General features: G+C 34.0%; 1 protein-coding gene across 1 annotated transcript; it reads right to left on the bottom strand.

Moving 5' to 3' along the window:
- Window positions 1-14,121: 14,121 nt before the first annotated feature.
- On the bottom strand, window positions 14,122-18,907 carry LOC132180805 (acid beta-fructofuranosidase 1, vacuolar-like). Its single transcript, XM_059593766.1, has 7 exons — window positions 18,452-18,907; window positions 18,154-18,162; window positions 15,607-16,463; window positions 15,146-15,307; window positions 14,839-15,062; window positions 14,658-14,745; window positions 14,122-14,555 (listed from the first exon to the last, which is right to left on the bottom strand). Exons 1-7 carry the CDS (start codon window positions 18,858-18,860, stop codon window positions 14,355-14,357), a joined length of 1,950 nt encoding a protein of 649 aa, XP_059449749.1. The 5' UTR covers window positions 18,861-18,907; the 3' UTR covers window positions 14,122-14,354.
- Window positions 18,908-26,831: the final 7,924 nt, after the last annotated feature.

Here is a 26,831-nt window from a genome sequence, read left to right on the forward strand (position 1 = left end):
CCTGGCTCTTGGTCTCTCTCTAGTTCTGTCACTGCAGTCTTTGTTTGGCAAAGCATTTTCCCGTTGATACTGTAATTGATGTAATTTGATATTAAAAAAAAAAATTAATAATTTTTTATATAAAAAAATTGAAAAAGTTAAAAAGTTTTGTTTTGTAATAATTTTTTTTATTTGAATAATAATAAAAAGTAAATGATGTGATATAAGAAGTGAAAAAAATTAGAATATTTTGAAGGTTAATTTTTTTTTGAAAAATTGTGCATAAATGGTAACAAAAGAAAAGAAAGACTTTGCCTAATAGCTTTAAATTAATCAATATTTTGCAACATGATAGCAAACCTACCACATAATATTATGCATAACAATGAGAAATAAAATATGGCTTCACTTTTTTCTTTGAGCAATAATTTTTGTTTTCTCTTAAATATTAGGATTTACAACCTTCAACATTCACTCTAATGATCATTACAAACTTGACAAAAACTAATACCTACATATCCAACAATTACCAAATCAAGATTCCCATAGTTTTTTTTAATCAATAAATTTGGCCAAAAAAAAACATTTCTAAACCATTGTATATCTCTTCATCACATTCATGTTTGGGAGTTGATTATTAGTCATGATTTTGCCTAAATAATAAATATAAATAGACAATTATTAGTCATGATTTTGCTTTGCCTTCATGCCAAAATTATAGCCCTCAAATGATGTTAAGGAGTGTCATAGGCTTCCACCTGCCTTCTTGGCTCCTTCCCACTGTAAAATATTTTAAGAAGAAAAAGAAAAAAAAAGGTAAAAAATTCTGTAAAATAAATGTTTATTTACCGGCTGCTGCCGGTCACATGTAAAGATGGGTGACAGCCAAGAGTCAGCCCTTCAGTGCTCGCACAAGTTTCGGCGTCTGGTGCTCCCTTTGTTTCCGGAATTCCTAACGTTCACATTTTCTTTTCTTTTCTTTTCTTTTAATGTAAGCAATAAACCCTAACGTTCACATTTTCATATTCTGAAAAAGGTGTCCACATGCACAGCCCATAGCCCACACCCCAATATCTTACTCTTGCTCTTATTTTATTTTTATATTATATTCTAATCCTTGGTGTTATTTTATTTTGCAGATAAGGCCAAGCCAAATCAACCGGCTTGCGTAGGTTGTTTAGGGTTTTCCTTTTTCTTTTTTTTCTTTTTTTTTTTTATCAAGTGAAATCCAAAAAAAAAAAAAAAAAGACAAAAGAAAAATCTTGAACGAGGATTCGGGCAATTTTTCAGTTTGGTAATCACGTTATGGCCAATTTAATTTCATGGTAGAATCAATTTGGATGTAAATACTAAATAAATGCATATATAATTATATAATTAAGTAAGTAATGTTATTGTCGAATGATGTTACTTTAATGGTCATAAGTTATAATTCCCGGTGTTCATTTCATATTTGTTATGTGAGATGTGTATGATAGGTGCTCTTAATGTTTTTTTGTCCTAGGTAGATATTACTTTCTTAAAAAGCAAAAAAAAAAAAAAAAAAAAGTATTCCCTATTTATCTCATCTGTTTTTTAGAAAATAATCCACCTAATACTGGAAGAACACCATGAAAATACTAGGAGAGTACCTAACATTTTTTTTTTTTTTTAATATATGTGAGTTTCACAGATTTAATGATAGATTTACACTCAGAAGTGTGTAAATCTACTATTGAACCTCACAGATTTAATAGTCGATTAAGGGTCCGTTTGAGATTGCGGTTTCAATAAGTACGATTTTAAAAATTGCGTTTTTAAAATTGCAAAAGCGTTTGTTAAAACATGTTAAAAACTATTTTTTTTAATCAAATATTTGTTATGCGAAATCCTAATTTTTGTTTAAATTCGCATTTTTTCAAATAAGTACTCTCTAGCCTGCTTATAGAAATCGCAGATTTTTTTCCTTATTTTAAATTAAGTATTTTTTAAATTGCAATACCAAACGCCTTCCGTTTTACGATATATTTTAAAAACGTAGATTATTCTTTCGAAATCGCAATCTCAAACAAACCCTAAAAAAAATGAATAAAAGATGTATACGGGTGTATTCCTTATTTGAGAAGTACAATAGCTAAAATTGGTAAATTGAAAACTATTCTTTGAAAGTTTATTAATTAATATATATTAGATGTGTATTATAAATAAAGATTATACTACACGGTATTTTCTAACTTTATTTTTTTGCTAACCAGGTGACCAATATGGTATATAATTTGATTTCGGTATGTGTTGATTTTATGTGCAAAAATAAATTATATAAATATCAAATTGAAAACAATCTCCGCAATTTATTTCTGCATAGGACTTGGAATACTATCGCTGAGTTAGTATTAAGTTATGACTCTAACAAATGAGAAATGTTAGAGGTACTAAATTTTTTTATCAAGAAATGAGTACTAATATATATGAAGTTAAGCTTATTCATTGGAGATAATCAAAACAATTAATAAAGAAAAATGCTACATGTATCAATGAATAAGTTTCACATTAGTTAGTACTTATCTTTTAGTAAAAGATTTGGTACCATAGTATTTCTCTTAACCAATAACTCTTAGGTTGAGAAAATGGTAACGACATGGCAGCATGTCAAGTATTAATACTAGAAAGAGGACTAGAATCCTCTATTGTGTCCTTTCAAATGTAACGTGGCTTTTAAAATCATCTATTGATCAAAATTCAATAATAATCATTTCAAATTCAATAATAATTTTAAAAGCCAAGTCATATCATAGAGGAAACAAAAAAGACTCTAGTCCACTTATGTGAGTGGATCCCCTAGATTTGATTTTGGACACTTGTCTTATATCTAAATTAAAATAGGTGAAAATTGGAGGCTTTGAGACTGGAGCTCGGAGGTAAGCCACTCCTGATGGGTAGAGAAATTATTTAATATTCTTTCATCATTCTCTTATCCTTTTTCGTTCTCGTCTTTTAAAAATCAACCATTAAATTTATAAGACTCACATAAAAGTGAATCTCACGTAGATGTAACAAAAAAGATGACATCATTTTGCAACAATACAAACATCCATAAACATCTTGTGTTTCTCTTCCTCCAACTAGCAAAAACCACTTAATTTAGACGACATAAGCCTCCAAACCGTGCTAAAAAAGGATTTGCCTTAAAGTCTTGACAAATCAATCTTATTGCTCAGAGAAAGCGCAAGAATCATATGTAACACGACACAGTTTGCAAGTGTAGGGCAACATTTTCAAAATAGGCCTTAGTGGGTTTAATTTGTGGTGCCAATTGATGATTAAAATAATACATTGCTTTTTTGTTTGTCTGAGCTAGGTTGTACAACTGACATCAAGTGGTGGGATCTTCACGCCAACACAAAATAATCTACCCTTTGTTTTTCCTAATCAAATCATCAACCCCCTTAATAAGCAATCTAAATTAATTCATGCTCATGCATCAAGCTCGTCTTATATATTCCTAGGAAGTTGGCTTGTGATTTGGGATCTGCCTTTTGAAATTGAGCGGGAAATGTGAGGGGGCCTATGTTGGGGTAGGGTTTCTTGTCTGAGCAAGAGACTTATTGTCCAACCTGTCTGATTGTGCAGGTAGCCCTCTCTCCTCACTTTTTTGCAATTTTTCGTGTTTCTTTTCTTTGAACAGGGAGAGAGAAGTGCATTACTAATCTCGATGCCTTTTGAATGATATAAACAAAAACAAGTATTCATATTTCTTAATTACTTGATTTTGACCTAAACATGTCCTATTAGTATTGTTTAATTGAATAAGTCTATGGTGAACAATCACTTGTGGCAGTGGTTCAATAATCTCAAGAAAATTCCCATAATGTTCGGCACGTAATGGGGAATCACTCACACAAGCTTGATAGTGATTAGTATTAATCGACTTAAAAATCACTAATATCTTGGTGGGGTTAGGTAAGGCTATGACTTAGTTAGTCTTGAGGGAGTGTCTACAGTTTCTGCCGTAAGCCCCTCCTGAGCAATTCTCAGTGGACAAGTGCTACTAGGGTCACGCTCAAATAGAATAATCACGGTTAATCCCCCATAACCTTTTGCTTAGAAAAAAAAATAATAATAATAATAGAAAAAAGAAAAGAGGTCTATGTTGGACAACAGGCTCCTCGAGCACTTGGAAGACCAAGGTATTATTATTTTTAATATATTTGAACTCTACTTGTAAAATGTCAACCACCAAAATCAGGGGGGAAAAGTGTTAAAAAAACAAACAAAAAGGAATATTCTTGGAATGAAATGGGCAATAAGGCTCAAATGATGTGTAAGCAGTATAATCTTGGCCCTCCCATTACCCCCATTTAATTTTAGTGCCTCAGTATATATATATACTGAGGCACTAAAATTAAATGGGGGTAATGGGAGGGCCAAGGGGGATAGAGACTCAGAGAGCATTATGAATTGAGATAATGGCATTGGCAACATATTGGGAATACTGATATTGCTTTAGAAAGCTTAACCAAGAGCAATTAAAAGTCATCATCATTCCTGCTGCCTCTTTCTCAAAATAATTTTAGTGGGTGCTTAGAATATATTATTATTTATTTAAATAGAAAAGAGCCAAATTCCCTGCTTTCCTGGTAATATATAGCTGGTAAGAATTAATTTTTCCTTATACTTTTATAATTATATATCTTCAAGATATGAGGTGGGTTGGTTATTAGGATAAGGCACAAGGAAGCTTCCAAATCAGCCACTATCGACTTCATTGATAGAATTACTTAGGATATGAAGAGAGACAGAGAGAGAGAGAGAGAGTGAGAGAAAGAATTATGAAATTGACATTTGCCGTGCTCCGTGGGATGGGTTTAGTGCTTTTGGCCAGGTCAATTAAGCACGAATTGACCTTTCACTTCAAGGAAACATCTTAAGCCAATTCAAAGAACAATAATATGGTGTTTGAGAATACTAGAATGTCATAAAAGATCAAAGATTTTAGTGCATGTCCCATAAAGCAACTTATGCAAGTAGCTTTGGTGTCAAACTAAAGGGAAATATCCTCTAATAATTAAAAAAAAAAAAAAATAGCCATTGTATTAAACTAAGAAAGTTGTCAAGCAATCACTAAGACTCGGTTTGTTTTGACATAAAACATTTTCGACGTTTACACTGTTCATAAAATTAGTAACGGTAGACAATAGCCAACAGCCTTCGATGGAGGCAAAAAATGGTCGACAACTTCTTGTGAATACTGTAGGCCAGCCATCGGAGCTCATAGGAAATGACCGTCGGCCGCATAGGATCCGACCGCCGAATTTCAATAATTGGTAACAAATAATGAAATGCAAGAGAATGTGTGCAATAAGGATAAGCTAGCTCAAACTCCAATAATAGTTCACATATTTTTAAACTATTTTATAGAAATTAAAGAAGGTTTGCATAGTCAAACAAAAATGCTTTCCAGTTTAACCACGACTTTTGATTATACCAAACACTGAAAAATAGGAGAAACGTTTAGCGTAACTTGCACATGGAGGGTAACTGAGTTTTACAAGAATCTAAAATATTGTGTTTTACATCTTTCAACTTTCATATTTTAGTTTAGACAATGAAACCAGAAGAAAAACGTAAGGAAATAATTGTAAATTATTTCATGTTAGTAAGATTATTTAAAAAAGATCAACATTGTTAATAACTCTTAAGGTTTTTTTTTTTTTTTTTTTTTTTTTTTTTTGAGGTATCTCTTAAGGTATTGTAGTGCCATGTACGATTACTTTAAAGTTTAACCCAACCATAATTTTCAAATTAAATGATTAAGATTTTATATATTTCTTTTAAGAATTTGATATTTAATAAACAATTGCATGTTGTGTTACTTTTATTATTCTTAATCATATCTTTTGAAAATATGTTTATTTTCTCTCTCACTTAAGTACCTAAAATCTTGACTCGGTCATGTTTCTGGCTTCTTTTTTTTGAACCAATCAAGGAATCTTAGTTGCTGAATCACATGTATACATGTTGCAGTGGGCTTTATTTTTTGTTCAAAATTTAATACCTTAATTAACTCCAAATTGTTCGAAATTTCAGTTGTTGTCTCCAACATTCTTCTTAGGCGTACGTTATGATTAAATATTTTCCCTACAAATACATGGGTTTTATTCTCTGTTACTCATGAACATCGAAAGGAGGGTCAAAGAAAAGAGAAAAAATATTTAGGGTAAAGTTCATTTAACTCCTTCAAACTACTATTCCAATAATAATTTACCCCCAAGATTATCAATTACGACAATTTACCCACAAAATTACCAAAACAATAATAATGTACCCCCCGAATGCTAGCAAAATGAAAAAAAAAAAAAATTTATTCCTATAAAATTTTCAATAAGACAAAAATATCCTTAAAAATTTGAAAAAAAAAATTAGCATTTTGGTTTTTATTTTAGTAAGTGTAATTTCATCATTTTGTTAAAATTGGGGGTACATTGTTATTATTTTGATAGTTTGATGAGTAAATTGTCGCAATTGATAGTTTAGAAGCTAAATTGTCATTAGGAATAGTAGTTTGAGAGGGTTAATTGGACTTTACTCGAGTATTTATTAAAAATCCAAAAGAAAGCGGCTTCCATGCAGAAGAAATTAACTTTTTAGAAGAAATAATATAATTCAATATATAAAAAGAAACAAAAGACAAAAGTAAATATAAAATAAAGGGAAAAATTCACTCCACCCCTATGAACTTTTAGAGATTTTTTAATTTGAACTCTAAAGTTTAAAAATTGGCAATGTACCTCTCTAATGTTTCAAAAATTTTCAATTTAAATTTTCCGTTACTAATTTCCGTCAACTTGGACGAAAATCTCTAAAATTACGTAATTACCCTCGGGCTTTTTTAAAAAAATTTATGTCAAATTTAACGGAAATTACTAACGGAAAGTTTAAATGGAAATTTTTTGAAACATTTGGAGGTATATTGCCAATTTTTAAATTTTGGGATTCAAATTGAAAAATTCCTAAAACTTCAAGGGTAAAGTAAATTTTCTCCTAAAATAAATTAAAAAGGAAGGGTTCCCATAAGAAATGTATTTATATAATTTAGAGCATAGTCTTGACCCATAAAGTTCGCAGTAATTTGTTGCATCGATCCTGCCAAAGAGATGAGAGGAGCCATTAATTTGAAGCAGTCAACTCCTTTTAAAAAGTTGGAATTTTTAAATCAAAAAACTTTAAGAATAAGCTAACGGTCGACTGCCGACCGGCCACCTCCATTGTTGCCGCCTGCCGGGTCATTTAATTTAATTATAAAATTAAAAAGAACAAGGAATATCACGATGAAGATTTTTATTTAGTACAATAAGTACATGCCCAACTCATACTAGACCCGAAAAGGGGGGAAAAACAAATATTTCTTAAAATGGATCAAAGCTTTTGCTTTAATTTTCAATTAAAGGCCACAGATCGGGAAAAAGAAAAGGAAGAAAGAAGAAGAAGAAGAAAAAGAAGACGACAAGATTATGTGAATTCACAACCCATATTCCAAAAGTGCTCTCCTTGGCTTGATTCACAGACTAGTAAAGTGATTTATATATATATTTAATTGTATTTATACTGAATAATATTGCACATGTGAGCAAATTTCTTGCTAAAATAAGTGTGGAACTTATAATTTTTACCCAATTATCTATTGAAAAAAAAGATAATGTTTTAAACTTATTGAATTGCCTAAATGGTATCACATGTTATTATTAATACGTGGCATGTGTCAATTGAGATATGAGAGAAATTGAACGTGCTAAAAGGGATGCGAAATCAGCTACTCGTACTTTAGGTAGAGATGCTATTATATCTGTTACAGACAGAATTTGGGTTGAAGAAATTTCAAATTGTATTTATGGTATTGTAATCGGGGGAGCATTTTGCCCATGTTTGATTCTTATTTTATTAATAAAGAATGCAATTTGATTTTTTTTTTAAAAAAAAAGGCTATAGGTCAAAAAATAAGAGGAAAATCCTCGTCCTAACTTCTAAGCAATAAGTTAAACAATGGGCTGATTTAGAGATGCTATGGGCTTTCCAGATGGGCTGATTTATGATCTGGGGCTGGGACAGAAATATTATTGGGCCAAAAACAATGGACATAAAAAGTGAAGAGGGAAAAATGGACACCCAAGCAATACTTGATCTGCTGGGCCTGGCCCAAGTTGCTGCTGCCTGCGGCTCCAGCAGGACCTTCAATCCGACAGACTTGCGAGTGATGACAACTAGGACATAGTGGTGGATGACGGCCAATGACAATAGTTCACTGCTGCTGCTAGATTTGCTCCACCTGAGCTCACGATCATATTCCCCTTTGCTCCGCATCGTATTATGGCCCCAATGCGCTCACATTCAGCTTTTCTTTGCAACAACACTTGATCCATACCATACGTACATCTTTCATCAACGGATTTGAGGCCAAGTTCACTTTCAAATTTGGTTTTACGTTGCATTAGATTGTTGCCAGTCTGAGCTCATAGCGAGGCTATTCTCTCTTGTCACACGGGATCTCATCTTCTTCATCAACGATTTTGCACGCCAAGCTCACACTCTTCTCTTGATGCTTGTCGCACTAGATCTCGTTCAACACAAAGAAACAAAAATAGCCAATTTTTTCTATTTTAAAACTCAAACTTTCGCGTAGAGTTGGAGGTGGAATGTTAGAATAAGTTTCATATTAGTTATTATTTAATTTCCTTCTAGGTCTATTAGCAATTATCCACCTTTTTATTTATTTTTCTATTCTAAAAAAAGGCAGAAGGGGGAGACGAGAGTGACTATTCTATTTGAGCATGACTATAATATTACTTGCTCAATGGGAACTCTTGATACCATATATTTTTAGAAACTCAATTAGAGGGCCCACTCGAAATAAGAGGCTCACGACTTGCTAAATCACTAAGGAACTAAGCCCAAACCCCTGCAATCTGGGCATGATCACTTAGTCATCACCTGGTCCGCCCCTAAATCATGCAGTTATACGACATCTTATGCTAACCCGATAATCAGGAAAATGTAACCATTCTCCAACAATCCAATCTGGGAGTAACAACTCAAATCAGGGAACAGCAAACTCAATCTCCTAAAAAAAGTCCAAGTGCATGCCAAATCACCAGGTGAACTACCTTACATATTATCATGGGGGAAATCGTTTAGCCACCACCCCAAGAATCAAGGGAATCAAGTGAGAGTCCCACAAAGACTCTCACTCCTAGCTACTACTATAAAAAGAGTAGACTGTCACAACGATAAGGACACAATGAATTATATACTCAACTACTCTCAATTCATTATCTCTCTATTATTATCTACTCTCATTTCTACTCACATTATAACTTAGGCATCAAGGGTGGAATGACCACCACACCCCCCACTTCGTGGCCTTCCACTACTGTTCCATTTTTCTCTTAGCAGGCTTAGGAATCAAATTGCTACCAGAGTTGACAACTGTCTCAACAGTTAGTGCCGTCTGTGGGAAACGAGGATGATTTAGACAATCCAAAGTTCAAACAAGAGAAAGTCATGAATGGTAGCTACGAGATCCCGAGGCCAAATCGGAAATCCTTACAACATGATGAACGATTACACCATCCATTCACTCCACACCAACTGGGGAATCTTAACCAACACAACACGGAAACAATGAGGCTCCAAGTACAACAGAGCTTTGAGAATCAACACAAGTAAAAGGATTCGTCAGACGCAAAAAAAAATCATCATGAACGACCCGATGGACTTGAAGGGCCGTTCCTCACCGATGGACCTAAAGGGCCGTTACTCATTGATGAACCTGAAGGGCTGTTCCTCACCAACGGAGAAGGCGGGTCAACCGACGCCAGGATGGATGCTTTCCAAGTCAAATTGGAGAATATGACGCAACAATTGAGTGGCTCACACAAACTTTCTGGTGATAGCTTATGAGGAATGGACTTATCTTTCACCAAGAAAGTATGCATGTATTTGCCCTCACGTCTCAAATCAGCGTCCAACCACGTCGTCTTGAATTTGCGCCCAAATCAATAAACAGGGAAAGTTCGAGACAGCCACACCAGGAAATGGGTTTAAGAAAGTGTTGATCTTCGTGAAAATCAAGATAAGTTTATACTTTGCGTTCTCTTTCTTATTTGCTTACTTGTAGCAATTTCCAATTTATTGAGACGAATTTTTGGCAACATTCATATCTAGTCTATTTTTGACAGTAAAGAGATATGATCATATTTTGTCTTTTTAATTCATTGCCTTTAAAATCTTAAGAGTAACAAGGGTTTGTATAAGAATACATGTCTATCTTTCTGATCTATTGATTTTGCATAAAAAGAAAATGTTTTTTTTTTTAACCTTGGCTATCGTGAATTTCATTGACAAAGGAATAAAAAAAAGACATTAAAAAAAATTGTGAAAAGCATATATATATATATGGGAAAAATGTGGCTAGCTTTAGTGGCATTCTTATCCCCTATGTTGTTTTGCTAATACCATTAATTATGCTTTACAACAAGTAATTGTATTTCATTAAAAGAAGCCATGATGTTACTCTCATACATGTACTGGGATACTACGCCCAAGTGGCATGCCCCTGGAATGTCTTAAAGAAAGTTAAATTTCAAAACTTTCGAGCTATATCGTGTACAAGTGGATGGGAAACACCTCTTTTGCATATGGCAGATAAGTTCAAATATGTGCCTCATATATATAGTTACTTAGATTATGGTGCACTCAATCTATATTCAAATGAAATTTATTTCTCTATATTGTCATTTCTTTCATTTATATGAAGTCTCGTATTGCATTGAAAATTTGCAATACAATTTAAAAAGCTCTTGGAGCTAGTGTCTCATTTTGTGCAAACAAAAGATAATAACTCCGAGAGAAACTCACGATTGACGACCCAGATGAAAGAGTGGTCATCCCCGCCCTAATGGGAGGAAAATGTCCTCATAGTCCATTTATGGCCGACATGGCCCGCGATCCACCAAGAAATTTAGAAGAGCTCATGGTGAGAGCCGAAAAATTTATCAACCCCGAAGAAATCATAAAAGCTTTTGCAGAAAAAGCCCGAATAAAGAAGTCTCTTGAAAGAAGGAAGGACAGTCGGCGGTTTAGGATGGATGTACGGACCCGCAGAGCAGAAAATCGTTTCGCAACATACCTTGCTCTTCAGTAGAGTAGAACCAAGCAAAGCACTATTTGTTTATCTGGCGTCTTCAGCCACAATCGTAAGCTCCATTCTTATCGTGGAAGATCAAAAGGCACACTCAATAAAAATGGCTAACTAGTAAATCCAGCGGACCGCTAAGGATGTCGGACAACTAGTAAATCTAGCGGACCGCTGAGGATGTCAGACAACTAGTAAGTCTAGTGGACCACTAGGGATGTCAGACAACTACCAAGTCCAATGGACACCTACCAAATTCGGCGGCCTTATCAACATGTTCTTTTTTGTTTTTCTTCAAATTTCCAATCTCTACTTCTGCTTAACATCAACTTCAGGTTTTGCTATCATTTATTTGCTATTATACGTTTTCTCAATTGTGATTACTAACATTGCTTCTTTAAAAAAATTGGTTAATGTACTACCAACCACTTGTAAACACAAAGCAACGTAAGCATTGGAGAGTCCCCGGTAATCCGGGGATGCTGTCCCAAGACTAACTCCAGGCAGACCACTCAACGGTCACACAATCTCTCTCTCTCTCTCTCCATCTTCAAAAGAAAGAGTGCACACCTATGTATCAAAGGTAACTCCACATACGTTAAACCACGCAACGGTGATGAGCCAACATCCTGTTCGGGTTGGGAAGCATATACCCCGTATTTACAAAACGGTACTCATTTATACAACTAGTTAAAACACTGTCAGGTAGCCATCAACAAATTAAATGCCTCCGTTCAAATAACGGAAAACTAAAAGGTGAACATCCTGCTTGGGCTGGGAGGCGTATGTGTCGTTTGCTATAAAACACACTTACCTATGCAGTTAATTAAAACAGTGTCCGAGTAGCCTACATATCTCTCCATATTCACCGGTTTCACAATGTTTGGACTCTCATGTTAAAATTTAGAAGTCCTCTCCTACACACAAAAAGAGACGCCATCACGTTCAAACTCAAAGGCACAGATACAAAGATTTGCAAGAAAAGAAATCTCCACATGGGCCAGCAAGGGTAACTCCGGCAAACGGTACTCCCTTCTGTAAGACCTATAAAAGTCTTACTTACTAAAGTACAAACTTATATACATACATACATGCATACATACATCTAATCATGCATCTATTCATACATGCATCAATACATTTACCTTCAGACTCATGCTCTAAACCTCGTACTACTCAAACAGTGCAAGAGTATGCCTACATACAAAATCGCCATCTTCGAATTAGTGCAGAGTTTTCCTGACTTTGGCGGAGTATGCTCGGATCAAATTCAAAGAAATATAAACAAGGTTTGCAAAAACAAAGGTAACATTTCGGGTGTGGATAAAAGAAACTTTATTCGCATTAGGCCACCATTGCGACCTAAGGGAATGACGGGCTACTGTTGATACCAAAGATTTCCATAAGCCTAACCAGAGAGCCCACTCCAAATAAGAGGCTCACGATCACTAAATGTAACATCTCACCCCAATGACATGCAATATTATCCATTTTTGGCTTCCCCAAACTAGACTTCCCAGGAGGTCACCCATCCTGGTATTACTCTTCCAGAAACACGCTTAACTGTGGAGTTCTGATGGGATCATGACCATCACGGCTTTAAAACGCGTTGTTGTCATTAAGGGTGTAAGTATACATTTAAGTACATCCCCATCTCTATACCCAGGCGATGTAGAATGCCACAATCACCCACTCTTAGGACCCAGCGTCCCTGCTAGCGACCTTCTTGGGATTAGCCCATTCTTGGCGTCCCAACGAGTGCCCGCTAGTGACCTTCATGGGCTTGTGCACGCTCTCCCCATCTTAGGCTGGGCAATGACTCTGATACCATTTGTAACACTCCACCCTAATGACACACAATATTGTCCAAGCCCAAGCCCCTGCAATCTGGGCACGATCGCCTAGTCATCACCTGGTCCGTACCCAAATCATGCAGTTATTCGCCATCTTATGCTAACCTGATAATCAGGAAAGTGTAACCACTCTCCAACAACCCAATCTGTGAGTAACAAATCAAATCAAGGAATAACAAACTCAATCTCCTAAAAAGAGTCCAGATGCATGCTAAATCACCAGACGAACTACCCCAGAGATTATCATTGAGGAAATCGTTTAGCCACCTCCTCAAGAATTAAGGGAATCAAGTGAGAGTTTCACTAAGACTCTCACTCTTAGCTACTACTATAAAAAGAGTAGCCTGTCACAATGATAAGGACACGGTGAATTATATACTCAACTACTCTCAATTCATTATTTCTCTATTATTATCTACTCTCATTTTTACTCACATTAGGCATCAGAGGTGGAACGCCCACCACACCCCTACTTCGTGGCCTTCCACTACTCATCCATTTTTGCTCTTAGCAGGCTTTGGAATCAAATTGCTATCAAGGTTGACAATTGTCTCAACAGGAATGAATGACAAGATGGGCATAGATGGTGGGAACCATAGGCACTTTCTCAAGTTAAATTGATCTGGAACTTGACCTAGCCCCATTAGGTCATTAGTGGGACCCGAGGTGATTTACACTAATCAGGTATGAGATTTTCATCTCAAGAGTCAAACACATATCATAGTGTATACCTAACTGCATGGAATCCCCTACCTTGTTTGGTTTACATCTCATTGTTTATCATACTATAATTCCTCTATAAATACCATATATTGTAATAGATTTCACCATAGTTTAATATAATAAACTATAACATTAACTCTTGTTTTATTTCTATGCTTCTGCTTGCTCTTACATTATATATTTTATTTTATATTTCTACATCAACAAAATAGGCTCATCTCGAGGACAAGGAAAACTATTGCGAATCTTAATTTTTGTGGATCTTTTAGGTTGAGTAGTATTTTCAGGACGTAGATACCAGAGAAAATAAGATTACAAAGAGACCTAAGGAAACAAGTCAGTCAGGTCAGTTGAACAGACACCTAAACAACAAAATGCATTGCAGTACGGGTAGGCAAAAATTGTAACATTCCAAAATTATTATTTGGATCAAATCCAAAACATATCCTCATAGCATGACTAGTTGTCTACAAACTAAACGACATTAATCCAACCAAAAATGAAATAACGGTAAGACACATTTGGAAGCCACTCGATTTCACAGATTTGGCAAGCATCGAATGACAACTAAATGGAACAAAAAAAAGAAATTTAATATAATAGATTGAAGCAGGATTGCAAGGAATATTTCACTAAATTTGGTCCAATGGGAAAGGGTGAATAAATGCAGAATTCATCTGCCATATCTTAAGTGTAGCCTTCACATTCACTCCAGTTGCATTGTTGAATAAAAACAATCGTGTTGCTCCGTAAATTGCTTCTGTTGGATAAACCCGTGATGTGATCACCGTCCTTCCTCCTTGAGCAAAGCTCTCCACAATTGAATGGTCAACCTGATCATTAACAATGCATGCAAAGTGTTATAATCTTAAGGACCTTCAACAATACCTTCTAGTCCAACTTTGAGATGACAAAGATTAATCTAATGAACTTACCAACACTCTCATGGAATATTTTTCATCATCAAGCACAGGAACTTCGCTTCCATAAATTTGATTAAAAACACTAGTAGCCTTTGTTGACCTGCATTAACCAACATCTCAAATGATGAATTAAAAACAATCATTTTAAGTTAGAAATTAGAAATGTGTCAATAAAGAAACTAAGCATATATACCTTCTTTCATCTGCACAAAAGTAAGTCTTGAGATTACCATCACTTGAATTGGCAAGGCGGAAATAAATAGGGGTGAGTTCAGAGAGCGTTTGGTCAGCAATAACCAAGAGGCCAAATGGTCCCAAACTGCGTCTCTCAACAGCACCGCCATTGCAACCTCCATCAGTTTCATTATTCTCATCCGATCCTAATGACTCTATTTCAAAATCGGCGAATATGTCCAACTGTCAACATTTTTCAGAACAATTATGGTAAGCAAAAAGTTATTACCATAAGTGTAGAGTATTCGAATTAACTGTAGACGAACCTGTGTCGCTGTGCCAATGTCTAGCTCCACAATTGATCCGGGTTCGACCAACACACCATCAAAGTCTGTGCTGTTTAGTCTCAAGCTCTCTACCTCTTCCACGGGCCATTGAAGAATGTTGGTGCCGGTCTTGTTGTCAAACAACACAGTCCTTGGAATGGTCTGTAGAATGCATCACGAAGTTGTGTTTGTATTTGGAATTACTTTTAACTTATTCTTATTAAAAAAAAAGCTCCCAAAGGCTTAGCATGATAGGTTCTTGCAAGTATAATCAGTGCATGTGTTAGAATCATGTAAAAAAACTTAAAAAGTGTTTTTAGTTCATAAAAGTTGTTCCGAGTAAAAATGGGTTCATTTGGTAAATAACTTTAAACGTTTTTTTTTTTGGTTCTAAAAGGCTGCAAATAATAATAATAATAATTGCCAATTACAATAGACAAACAATAAAAGAAGAATTATACCTGGAGAGATGCCCACCCCTTTTCCAAATCATCAGTTTCCGTATCAGTTTCATTAATCCATCCCCATAGGATCCGCCTCTCCTTGTTCGGGTCATAAAATGTCTTTGATGCATAGTACCTTCCATAGTCATACCGCAAGCCGATACCCACATCCTCAGCCGGGTTATCGGGAATCCATGTATCGTTCTCTGAAAAATAGGTTCCAAGTGCATAATGATCTAGCTTTGTATCATCCAAACTAGCCTTTAATACATACTTAAGTCCCGGACCATTTGCTGACGTATCCAAACCGGTGGTCCCATTAATTGAAACGGGATAAAAGTCCACGCATTCCCACATACCCGTTCCAGGAACCGCATGCAAGACGTGATCCAATAGCTCATATGTTGTAAAGTTTGTGGTTGTATACACTAGCGAAATACCTGTTTTATTGACTTTGGATCCAATTGTGACCCGCCACTTTCCATCGGGTCCAAGCCATCCGGTAGTTGGGTCACGAAAATCTTTAGGGGCAATTCCAGTTGGGGGGATCAAGACTGGATTACCCGAGTACTTGACCCAATCCAAGAGGAGGGGATCAGATAGGTTGGCAGGGTATGCAAGATTTTGAACCTGCACGTAATTATCTGTGTCCCCGGTATACAACATTACGATTTGGCCATCTGGAAGCACGGTCGCAGACCCAGTCCACACGCCATTCCAATCATACCATTTATCAGGGACCATCGCAAGTGGGAGATAAAGCCAGTGGATCAGGTCAACTGATACGGCATGACCCCACGTGATGTTGCCCCACACAGCCGAATCTGGGTTGTATTGGTAGAATAGATGGTACCATCCCTTATGATACAATGGACCTGCAAGCACACAACATTATCCCATTTTCAAGTTACGAAATTAACTTCATCATAGTAATATAAATAAAGAAAAGCATTCATGTCCATTCAAGGATTATAATTGTTAAGTTATCACTTGTCTAAAAGCTTAAACTTATAGAGATTGATGAATTTAATTATTTGATTTACATTTTACTATTTTTTCTCACGTGTAGGCCCAAATTCCATCTTAATAAGTGAGGCATAACAAGTGAAATATTTAATTAAAATAGAAGATGAATGACCAAAAAAAAAGGTAACCTCTACTTAAATCATGAGTATAAAAAATATTTTCGGTTAAACAAAAAATATTTTTTATTAACTATTATTTTTGATCTCACTAAATACTAAAAAAATACAAAAAAAAAAAAATCTATTTTACCAAAATCATTTTACAAAAAAACAAACAAATCCTTATAGTATTGTTTATGGACAAAGATTCCATCAATTTATTAGAATTTGGACAATAATTATAAAATAACTCTTATAAGACTGTTTATCGGATCATCAAACAACAATTTGATTTGGATAAGAATACTAACTTTTAAGACCTAAACAGTAAAATTGACTGTACAAAATCTACCCCGTGGTTCGTATTAATTATTGTAATGCTACGTGGCCTAGTACGATTGGATACTAGAATTTAGTGGGCAAATCGAACCAAAGGAGAGCCCCGATCCACGTGAATCCACCGCCACATCCAGCAAAGTCACTGCGTCGATTTAAATCTTGGCATTCGGACAAGCATACAGGTGGACCCTCGTAAAGAAGCCAATGGCCAACAAATCCTGCCAGTAGGCATTTGCTTCTGATTGGTCCAAAAGCACTGCCCCTTTGTTGTTGTCTTATTTTAAAAGAGGAATAATACAGCCCAAACTTATTTTAAAAGAAGGGCCAAAATAAAAATTATTGCTTCATAAAATTTTTTAATTTTTAATTTTGTTATTTTTTAAATTAAAAGATAAGAAAAAAATTTCTGAAGCAAAATACAGTTTTTATTTTTTAAAAAATACCAAAATAAAATAACCAAAATAAAAATTATTGCTTTAGAAAATTTTTTTATTTCTAATTTCATTATTTTTTAAATTAAAAAATAAGATAAAAGTTGACTCAAATTTGAGCAAAATAGTTATGCTTTTAACATTTTTCATTTTAAAAAGCATTTCACATATAGAGAATATATGTTGATTGGTCCAAAAGGGGGAGAGAGAAAGGTGAGTAGGCCATACCATCATAACCATATGGCATGGGTGGCATGTTTGCCACCCATGCCATTTTATCAACTGATCAACTAATCTTAGCCGTCTATCATGAGAGCCATTTCCCAATAAAAGAAGTCAAAGAATTCGACGGTTTCTATCATCCTACTGTTCAAGCTAATATTATCAACTGTTTAGTGGATAAGAACTTGCCACGACAGTCGAAAGACCCACCCATGCCCTTGGAACTAACTTCAAAACCAGGTACAATAAATTCAACAAGAATAATAATATTATCAAATGTTTTGCAATTTATTTTCCCTTCTATTATTATTTTTCCTATGAAATTTGAAGTAGAAAAGAGAATTGTATTATGAGTTATGACACTCAATTAAGAAATAAGTAAATGACTTGATGCAATTTGCCAAATAAGGAAAGAAAGAAACATAAAGTGCTTTTGTAAGGGGGCTTACCATCAGGATCTGAAGCGGAGCCAACAAGAATCACCCCCACCAAATAGCAAAGCAAGATGACAAGAGAGAAAACAGGATTAGCATCACAAACAACAAAAACTATGCTCGTGAAAAAAGTAATAATTATTAAAAATTAAAAAAAAAAAAAAACTAGGAAAGTTTAATCATAAAGCTAAATCTAACCTACCCATTAAAAGAAAAGAGTAAAAAAAAAAAAAATTGAAATAATTTGAAGCACGTTCTTTGATGTTACATGTTACTTTTGTTGAAGAAAGTAAGAAAAATTGGCTGTACCTACCATTCATCCAGTTCTCTTCAGGTTGAAAATGGTAGGCAGTTCGCTGCCAAGAAAACATAGCATTTGTCCAATTGTAGGAAACTTCATCACCGGAAAGGGACGGGTTGGATTTCGCTGACACCCCTTCTGCCACCCCTCTTGCAACCGGCCTCGAAGCGTCGGAAAACGATGCAGTTTTTGACGTCGACAAATGTCCCCGGCCTCTTTCAGCTGCATCTAAGAGTTGTTGGCTTTGGCTAACGATCAATGCGACCAATGACACGAGAAAAACAACCGACGTAAGGATCACAGCAAATACCCTCAAGGGCCGCCGGGGACTTACTGGGGAGGAGTGGCCGTCCGGTAAGGAAGTGTAATGGGCATCCCCAAGATAAGAGGCGGTGGATGTTTGGGGAGGGTTGGTCTCCATTTTCTGCTAATGTGGGTGTTTGATGGCGCTAGTAGAGGAAATGAAATGGGGCTTTAAATAGAAACAGAGAGAGACAGGGGATGGTGTAAAATTGTAAATGGGTAATTTTTTTTTTTTTTTACTGAGAGTCATTTGCGTGGTAGATCTTACTTGGGGAGGGACTATTTGGAGAAGTATATATGCATATATTGTGTAATTAATTAAATGGGTGAACTTTTTAAAAAAATTTCCAGTCCAAAGGCTTCGGAGTAGATTGCTGGGTTGGTGGGTAAATGTGTGGATTGGTAGTTGTCCAATTTGGTTGGAGACAGAGACAGAGAAAGAGAGGACAATCATGTGAGTGCACAACTGTCTACGGTAAAATGTGGGAATAAATAGGAGTTAAGGAACAAGAGTGCTTGGGACATTATTTGTGAATCTTGAGCTTTTTAGTTGTTTTTTTTTACAAAAAAAAAAAAAATCTTGAGCTTTAAATAACGTAGCAAACGATTTTGAATCAAGCTTTATATATCATCCGGGTAGAGGAACTTAAAATTTGAACTTGCTTGAAAAGTGTAATGGTAATATTTTTTCATGTTGTTTGGCCTACAAGATCCTTAGTTCCTACCTTCCAGTCAAAATATGAGACTAGTTAGTAGCTACTTTAAATTCAAAAGAATTGTGTTGGAGCCAGATTTGTTCGGTCCAATGGTAAGTTATATCGGTGGTTATAGTCTGTCAGTTCCGACAAGAATTTTCTCAGTTTTAAATAAAAAGCGAGGAGATTTTAATTTTAATTTTTTTTTACATGTCTGTATAAAGAGAGAGAAATAGTGTAAGAAAATTCGAATTAATGACTTTCGCAACTTCGCTTCATGAGGCGTAGTCTTCAGTCGATTGAGTTATCCCTTGGAACGATGAGATTTTGGTTTCAATACTTCATTTAATGGCTATTGTTTTATGAAAAATGTTTAATTTTTAATTTTTAATTAATTTTTTTTCCATCTCTTAGTCCATTATTGTACACAAGAGATGGACAATCCATTATCTACAAAGATATTTTGTAAGGAGACATGGGAGGATTGATTTGGATTTTTATTCTCTATTTTGAATTTTACATTATGTTCTTGGTCACACAAAGTTGAGTTTCGTACGTAAAATGTTGTTGTAGCAAATAGCAATCCTTAGCAAAATTTGGTACGTGTGGTCCACTCATTCCCCATATCTCAACGAATAATGCTGATATTGGTGGGGACAGTGGGGTCGCTTCAACCAGGAAGGCAACTTCACTGGCGTGCCAGTAACCATCCCGATGATGTCTAGCTGACTGCCTCGTTGAATTTTGGCCGGATCACCAAGACTGACCAAGGCAAATAATTGAACATATTAAGGAAGAGAATTTCGACATAACCAAAACAAATCGCCGTAATAGATTGTACAATATATAAGAGAGAATCATATACAAGAAAAAGATCGAAAAGAGAAAAGAAAAGAAAAGAAAGAGGATAATCCTTTGGCATACGAAATGTCTCTCTTCAAACAGATTGAAGTACATGCATATACCTCACGTAAACGATTTGAATCATGCTATTTGCATAAAATCTTGTATCAGGCAACACACACAGTTGTTATTTTATTTTATTTTTTTATGTTCAATCAAACTATATATATATATATATATATATATATATATATATATACCAAATATTAAACTACCAATTCGATCTTCTGGATGCAATCTGTGTTCAGAGTAATGTTGCGTACGAATTTCTTATCTCATTTTTATAGTATTTGGTTGATATGGTCGTCTTCCTCAGTACTTTTTTAATCAGTCTTTATTTAAAAATAATAATTTAAAGATGGATATACACAGCCGAAAATAGTCAACGTCGTAGGAATAAATCATCATCATGAGGGATGAAACTATGAAAGAGTGGGATTGTTGTTAGCATACAAGATTGCTTCTCTTGCATTTATTAGAGCCCAGATCGAGAACAACTCCTTGTCTCAAAAAATATCGTCTCTACCTCAAAAAATTAAAAAAAAAAATCGTCTCACTCCATGGAGATCCATATCCACTCTGTCATCAGGCACCCACTTAATTAGTGTACAGAAATGTCGAAAACCAATTATAGAAATAGAAAATTAGAAAATTTAGTCAAGGGGCCGGCCTGATAATACAGGCTGAGACGTACACATGACCTAATTAATGAGCATCGTGTTGTTTTGGATATGCCATTCTCTGTCAAAAGATGTAGTAATTAAGCTGACAATATAGCTGATTAAAAAAATAAAAGAGCAAATAACATATATAGCTAAATTTGATCAGAATTAACTTTCTTAATTCTTCTGGTTTTCTTCCCTTGGGACTGAAGAAATGGCTTTTAAATTGATTCAACTTTGAAATCGTGGCTTCTTGATTTGGTTATGGGACAGTCCTAAGTTGTCTCAGCATTATTATTACTATATTTCAAATAATGTTAAAAACTTTATATATATATATATATATATATATATATATATATATATCGACCAACTGTTAAATCAATCATTGTTAAATTGTTTTTTTTTTAAAAAAAAAAAAAAAAGAGAAAAAATTCAATGGTAAATTGAGAGTACTACCAAATGTAGTATTTAGCATTACTCATATTTTTCTTATATTTGGAGCATATATTAATTAATGTTATAAACAATATTTTTATTCTACAACGTACTATTCCACAATGTTGATATGACAGTTTTAATCAACCCTTAGATCAATCTTTGTTAAAAAAATAAAAATTCAAAGGTTAATTATGACTACCATACGAGTATTGTGAAATAATTATAATATAAAAATATAGTTTATAATATCACTCTTGCGTCTTGATATTTTATAGAATTCGTAATGGATGAGTCACTTTCCTCTCAATTAATGGAAAAGAAACAAAATTGTTTAAATAGAAATCTACCCAAAAGAGATAATAATTGAAAATACAAGATGAAGATAAAAATGGAACAACAACACCTATCTTCCAAGTTCCTATCCAATTACTCGAAGATATATAGCTCCTGATCGAGGTCGTCTCTTATATATTGACTACTGCAACTAAAAGATAAATAAAAAACATTGATCATGACAAACAAGATCTAGTAACTTATAACTGGTGCTCATGCAACGTACGTGTGCATCTCGACCCCTTTTTGAGGCAGAATTCTACTTGCAAGTTGCATAACATAAATATCTTTTTTGTTTTTTTTAAGAAACTTCTAGTAATTTTAAGAATTCATTTCTTTTTAATAATTGATAATATTATAAATTACTATCAAGTTATCATCAAGAACCCAGTTTTCCTAACATTTAAAAAAAAAAAAAAAAAGATAAGATTGATGTTTGTCTCTTTGTAATTATTGTGAGAATGGTCTACAACCATCTTTTTCATGTGCCCCACGTGATTAAAATGGTTAACACTTTCTGTGAACACAGTTTTCTTGTTTTTAATAATCAATTGTAGAAAGTTTTTTTTGTATCCTCGATTGTCATTTGTCACATCTTGAATTATTTAAATATTTTATTTTAACGAGAGGAAATTAAAGTGCCTATAAAGATTTATATAAAAAACAAACACACACACACCAAAAAAAAAAAAAAAGGAAGATAAAAGACCGCCTCGGAAACTTTCCCCAACGTACGATTGAATCAAGAATTCACGAGCATATGATGTTGTTAAAGAATAATTAGATAGACGAATTAAGTTGAGTAGATATTTAATTAGTTGGACTAAATATCATATTATTTAGCACTGAGAAGATATTTAGATAATTTTTGTCCTTTTAAAATACTCCGTACATTCAAGTTCAACTATCTAATTATTTAATTTTTTTTTTCTTTATTCTTAATTACTTTACTTTTTATTCCAACCGTCATGTTTTGAAACGGCTACATTTCTCCAACTGTCATATTATTTTGACGGTTATACATAAACGAAGTGCCAAACTGATGCAGTCATTATGTGGTGTACCTATTGTTGGATAATGCAAAGAGATATTATGGGATATTTTGGCATTTTAATCGGAATAGTTTCTTTAAAAGAGTCATTTAGATTCTTAATATATAGCCCCAATGTTTTACTAATTAGAATTATAGATATGAAAAATATCATATTAAGATGAGTAATGCTAGAAATACATTTTAATAAGAGCTGGTTTAAAAGTTGATTAGAACATCCACACTAGTTAGGGGTGTGTGAACATATCCGCACCATATTTTTACTAACTATATCCGTACGGTTATTGCGGTTATTATCTATTTTTTTCGCATATTAGGTATCAGGCTATTTGTGCTTATTTTCGTCTTTTTGATCTTCTTTGAGTCTTCACTAAGGTCAATTTTAAACGATTTTAAAAATAATTTAAATTGATTTTTAGTATTTTGGACTTGTTTTAATTTTTTTTTAAGCATGAATGTTTTGAAAATATATTGATTTCATATTACTTTTGAAAATAATGTAAATATAACCTATATCTAATCCAAAACAACGTTATTTTGGTACTAAACACCAAAACGACACCTTGTTTTGGTGAATTTATTATATCTATTTGCATATGTGAATAGTGAATGACAAATAGTTGTGGATAGCAGATGCGGTCAATTAATATATGCATGCATGTCAGCATTCAACATATTTTAACATTTACAAATAATCACCTATCAATATTCAATAACTTAAGTCACCAATCTGCATAACTTATCATGCATACTAAAAAATATATGAGATAGGACTTTAGGGAAATGCTATTCATGTTCATAAACCATGTGAGGTGGTGCATGTGTCAAATTACCAAGAAAAAAAGAACGTGTCTAAAAGGAGTTTTCTATTATATTTTACTACTCCCTGTTTTGCTCTAAATTTAGAATCATTTACTGTATACCAATTACCAAGTAAATTCAGGATGATCACTTAATTCCTTAATTTCGGAAATGACACAATGCCTTGACATATTTAATTTTGGATACCTATGCAAAACAAAGGTGAGAGAAGGATGCCAAGAGTTAAGAGACTTCAACTTGGTGCATACAATTTTTAGTTCATCAAAGTAGATTGAACTTGAATTTAAGGTAACATGGGGACATGTGACATGTCTTGAGTAAACATTAGTCTAAGTCAAATATTCGTTTGTGATCTAAGGCAAACAAGGTGAGATGTATCTTGACTTAATCATTCTAAATCAATTATTTAATTGTGATTTAAGGCCAAAAAAATATGCTTAGGCTCCTTGGAAATCCTTGCGCGCAAAGCTCAAGGGAAGGAATGGTAGGTGTAAACTGTAAAGGCTACTAATACTGTAGAGATGTGGGATTTTCAAACTGATCATCACTTTATTTTTGTCGATAATTTGATAGATTTAAGGCATCCCATTACGTAGTAAACTGTACGTTTTTTTGGTTGTTTTAAATGTCAAATTCTTCAATCCTTTGTCAGGTTCAAAAGCAGGCGGATCTAGCTTTTGTTTATATATATATTTTGAGTAGCCAGATCTAGCTCTGAGAATAATGCATAATATATATATTGGATATATTTCTATTATTATATACTGACCCCATGTGTAGTTGTCAAAACTACGGATCGTATACTAACACTACCAACTACATTTTGTACACAATTTTATTTCTGAGTCACAATTAGACCAAAATAATGTTGATTTATTTATTTTTTATAATTTCTAATGTGATTATAATCACGGTTTAATTCTTCAACTAAAAGATAACGCTTAACTCCTGCATATTTCACTCATAAAAGCTGGTTTTTTTTTTTTTAATAAAAAAAGCCATTTAAAAATTTATATATGCATAATTAAAATTGTATTTTAAACAGTTTAATACTACAAAAATTCCTTGGTTTTGTGACTCATATATAATGACATTTTTAGGCCAAAAAAGTCATTAAATGGTTAGTGACGTTCAAATAGTGACTTTTTCCAAATGACAAAAAGTGCAAAGACTAGAAAATTGGCTAGTGTCGTTTGAACAGTGAAAAACAACACTATTTGGTGCCGGCCATTTTCATTTTTCAGGAAACCGTTTAAACAGTGCACGACACATTCGAAAAGTTACCATTTTACATTATTCAAACGTCATTACCCTTTAAAAAATTATAAAAAAAATAATAATTTTTACCAAAATAATATATATATATATATATATGTTTTGAAATAAAATTTAAATTTTTTTTTTAAAATGTAGTGACGTGTGGATAGTAACCTATGATGAATGCTCAAAGATTGCAACACATTAACATGTGATGTGGGGATTCATTGGTGGGGCCGAGAATAAGAATTATTGGTGAAAAGATGGTCCGGGATCGACTGAGAATGTTGGAATCGAAATGGTTTATGTTCATGAACACAGAAACATGCCACTGTCTTCCTTGTCATGCAAACATGGAGTGATCGAATTGAACTAATTATATTAATGTACGTCCAGAAAATTAAAAAAAACAAAAACATGCATTCTGTTATAGGACAATATCTGTCATCTGAAGGTGTCCTGTTCTTGATCACTTGCTACACCACGTGTACTCTTGAACAGTAGTTGCAATGGCTCAAACAAACCATTCCGATGAGTGCGCAGCCAGATCTAGCTTTTTTTTGAGCATAATGCATACATAGTATATATGCTGTTTGTTTGTTTTTTAGTTTATATATATTTTTTTATTATTATATACGACGGGCCCCATGTGTAGCTGTGATCTACAAATGGCCGATGCCCATGCACAGTGGATCGTACTAACACTGTCGACTGCATTTTGTACACACATAGCCATGGTCCATGGAGTCACAATAAGACCAAAAAATTATTTATTATTTTACTTTTATATTAACTTCTAATGTGATTATAATCACTGTTTAATTCCTCTACTAAACAAAGACAAATGCTACACATTTTTTGCTTCCATAGTACTTTCTGATGTAGTTTCGAAAATCACCTTCAAAATTAAAGAGTAAATTGTCCATGAAAGTGTGAGGGTAAGAATGTGTGTCATCCATCCAAAATTTAATTTGATTTTTATTTGCACATTAGAGAGTACGCATTTGAAAGTGTAAGAGTGGGAGTGCGTCTAGCATTTCCTCTAAAAATTGACTTTTTGTCCGGGCCAATGTCAACATAAAATTTCTTTCCCTTACTTTTTTTTTAAAAAAATAAAAAATTAGGCTCGGTTTATTTCAACGTTCCCTATTTTTAGATGTTTAGTATGATAAAAAATTCTGGTCAATCCGAAAACATTTTCGGTTGACTAGAAAAACCTTATTTAAGTTGTGTAAAATATTTATATATTTTTTTCCATAATTGTTTTAAGAATTTGATCTTTTCCTTCTCGCAAGTACTCTTTCTCACTATTTTCTGTACGAACCAATTAAATGCTGCAAAATGCTTTCAACTAAAATGATTTCTCTATAAATATTTTTCAACAGAAAAACATTTTACATCGAACAAAACCTTAAACCATAGTAGATTTCTACCTTCCCTTGAGGCTTAAACATTAAAACATGTTCATTTGCTTCAACGCTGAGCCAAGCTTTGCATTCATGAAGTGAGAAAACATAAGGAGTAGGTAGATGACTATAGATGGAGCAAGATTAGTCTTGGCCCTGCTTAAGCATATAACATATTGGTATATAGCATACCCATGCATGCATGATGTGCATCATCAGATGGTACGTTGACATGAAAGTTGAAAGATCGATAAGGAAGAGGGCCAATCTTATTTGTTGATATTCATAAATCAAGAGGGCAGGTGCCTGTCCTTCACTAGTCCCCACATCTTGTGTCTTCTCCATCACATTCGAGCAATTATTCACTGAACTATTACAATGGTGCATGCCTACCAAAACCAGTAAACAAACACTCATTTAGGTGCACCAAACTGTCAAAAAAGAAGAAGAAGAGAGATAATTATAGCCAAAAGAGCATGATATGACACTTTGCCTTGTGAAATGATCAGCTATATTGCC

Source organism: Corylus avellana, chromosome ca5 (genome assembly GCF_901000735.1).
Source record: "Corylus avellana chromosome ca5, CavTom2PMs-1.0".
Lineage (NCBI taxonomy): Eukaryota > Viridiplantae > Streptophyta > Magnoliopsida > Fagales > Betulaceae > Corylus > Corylus avellana.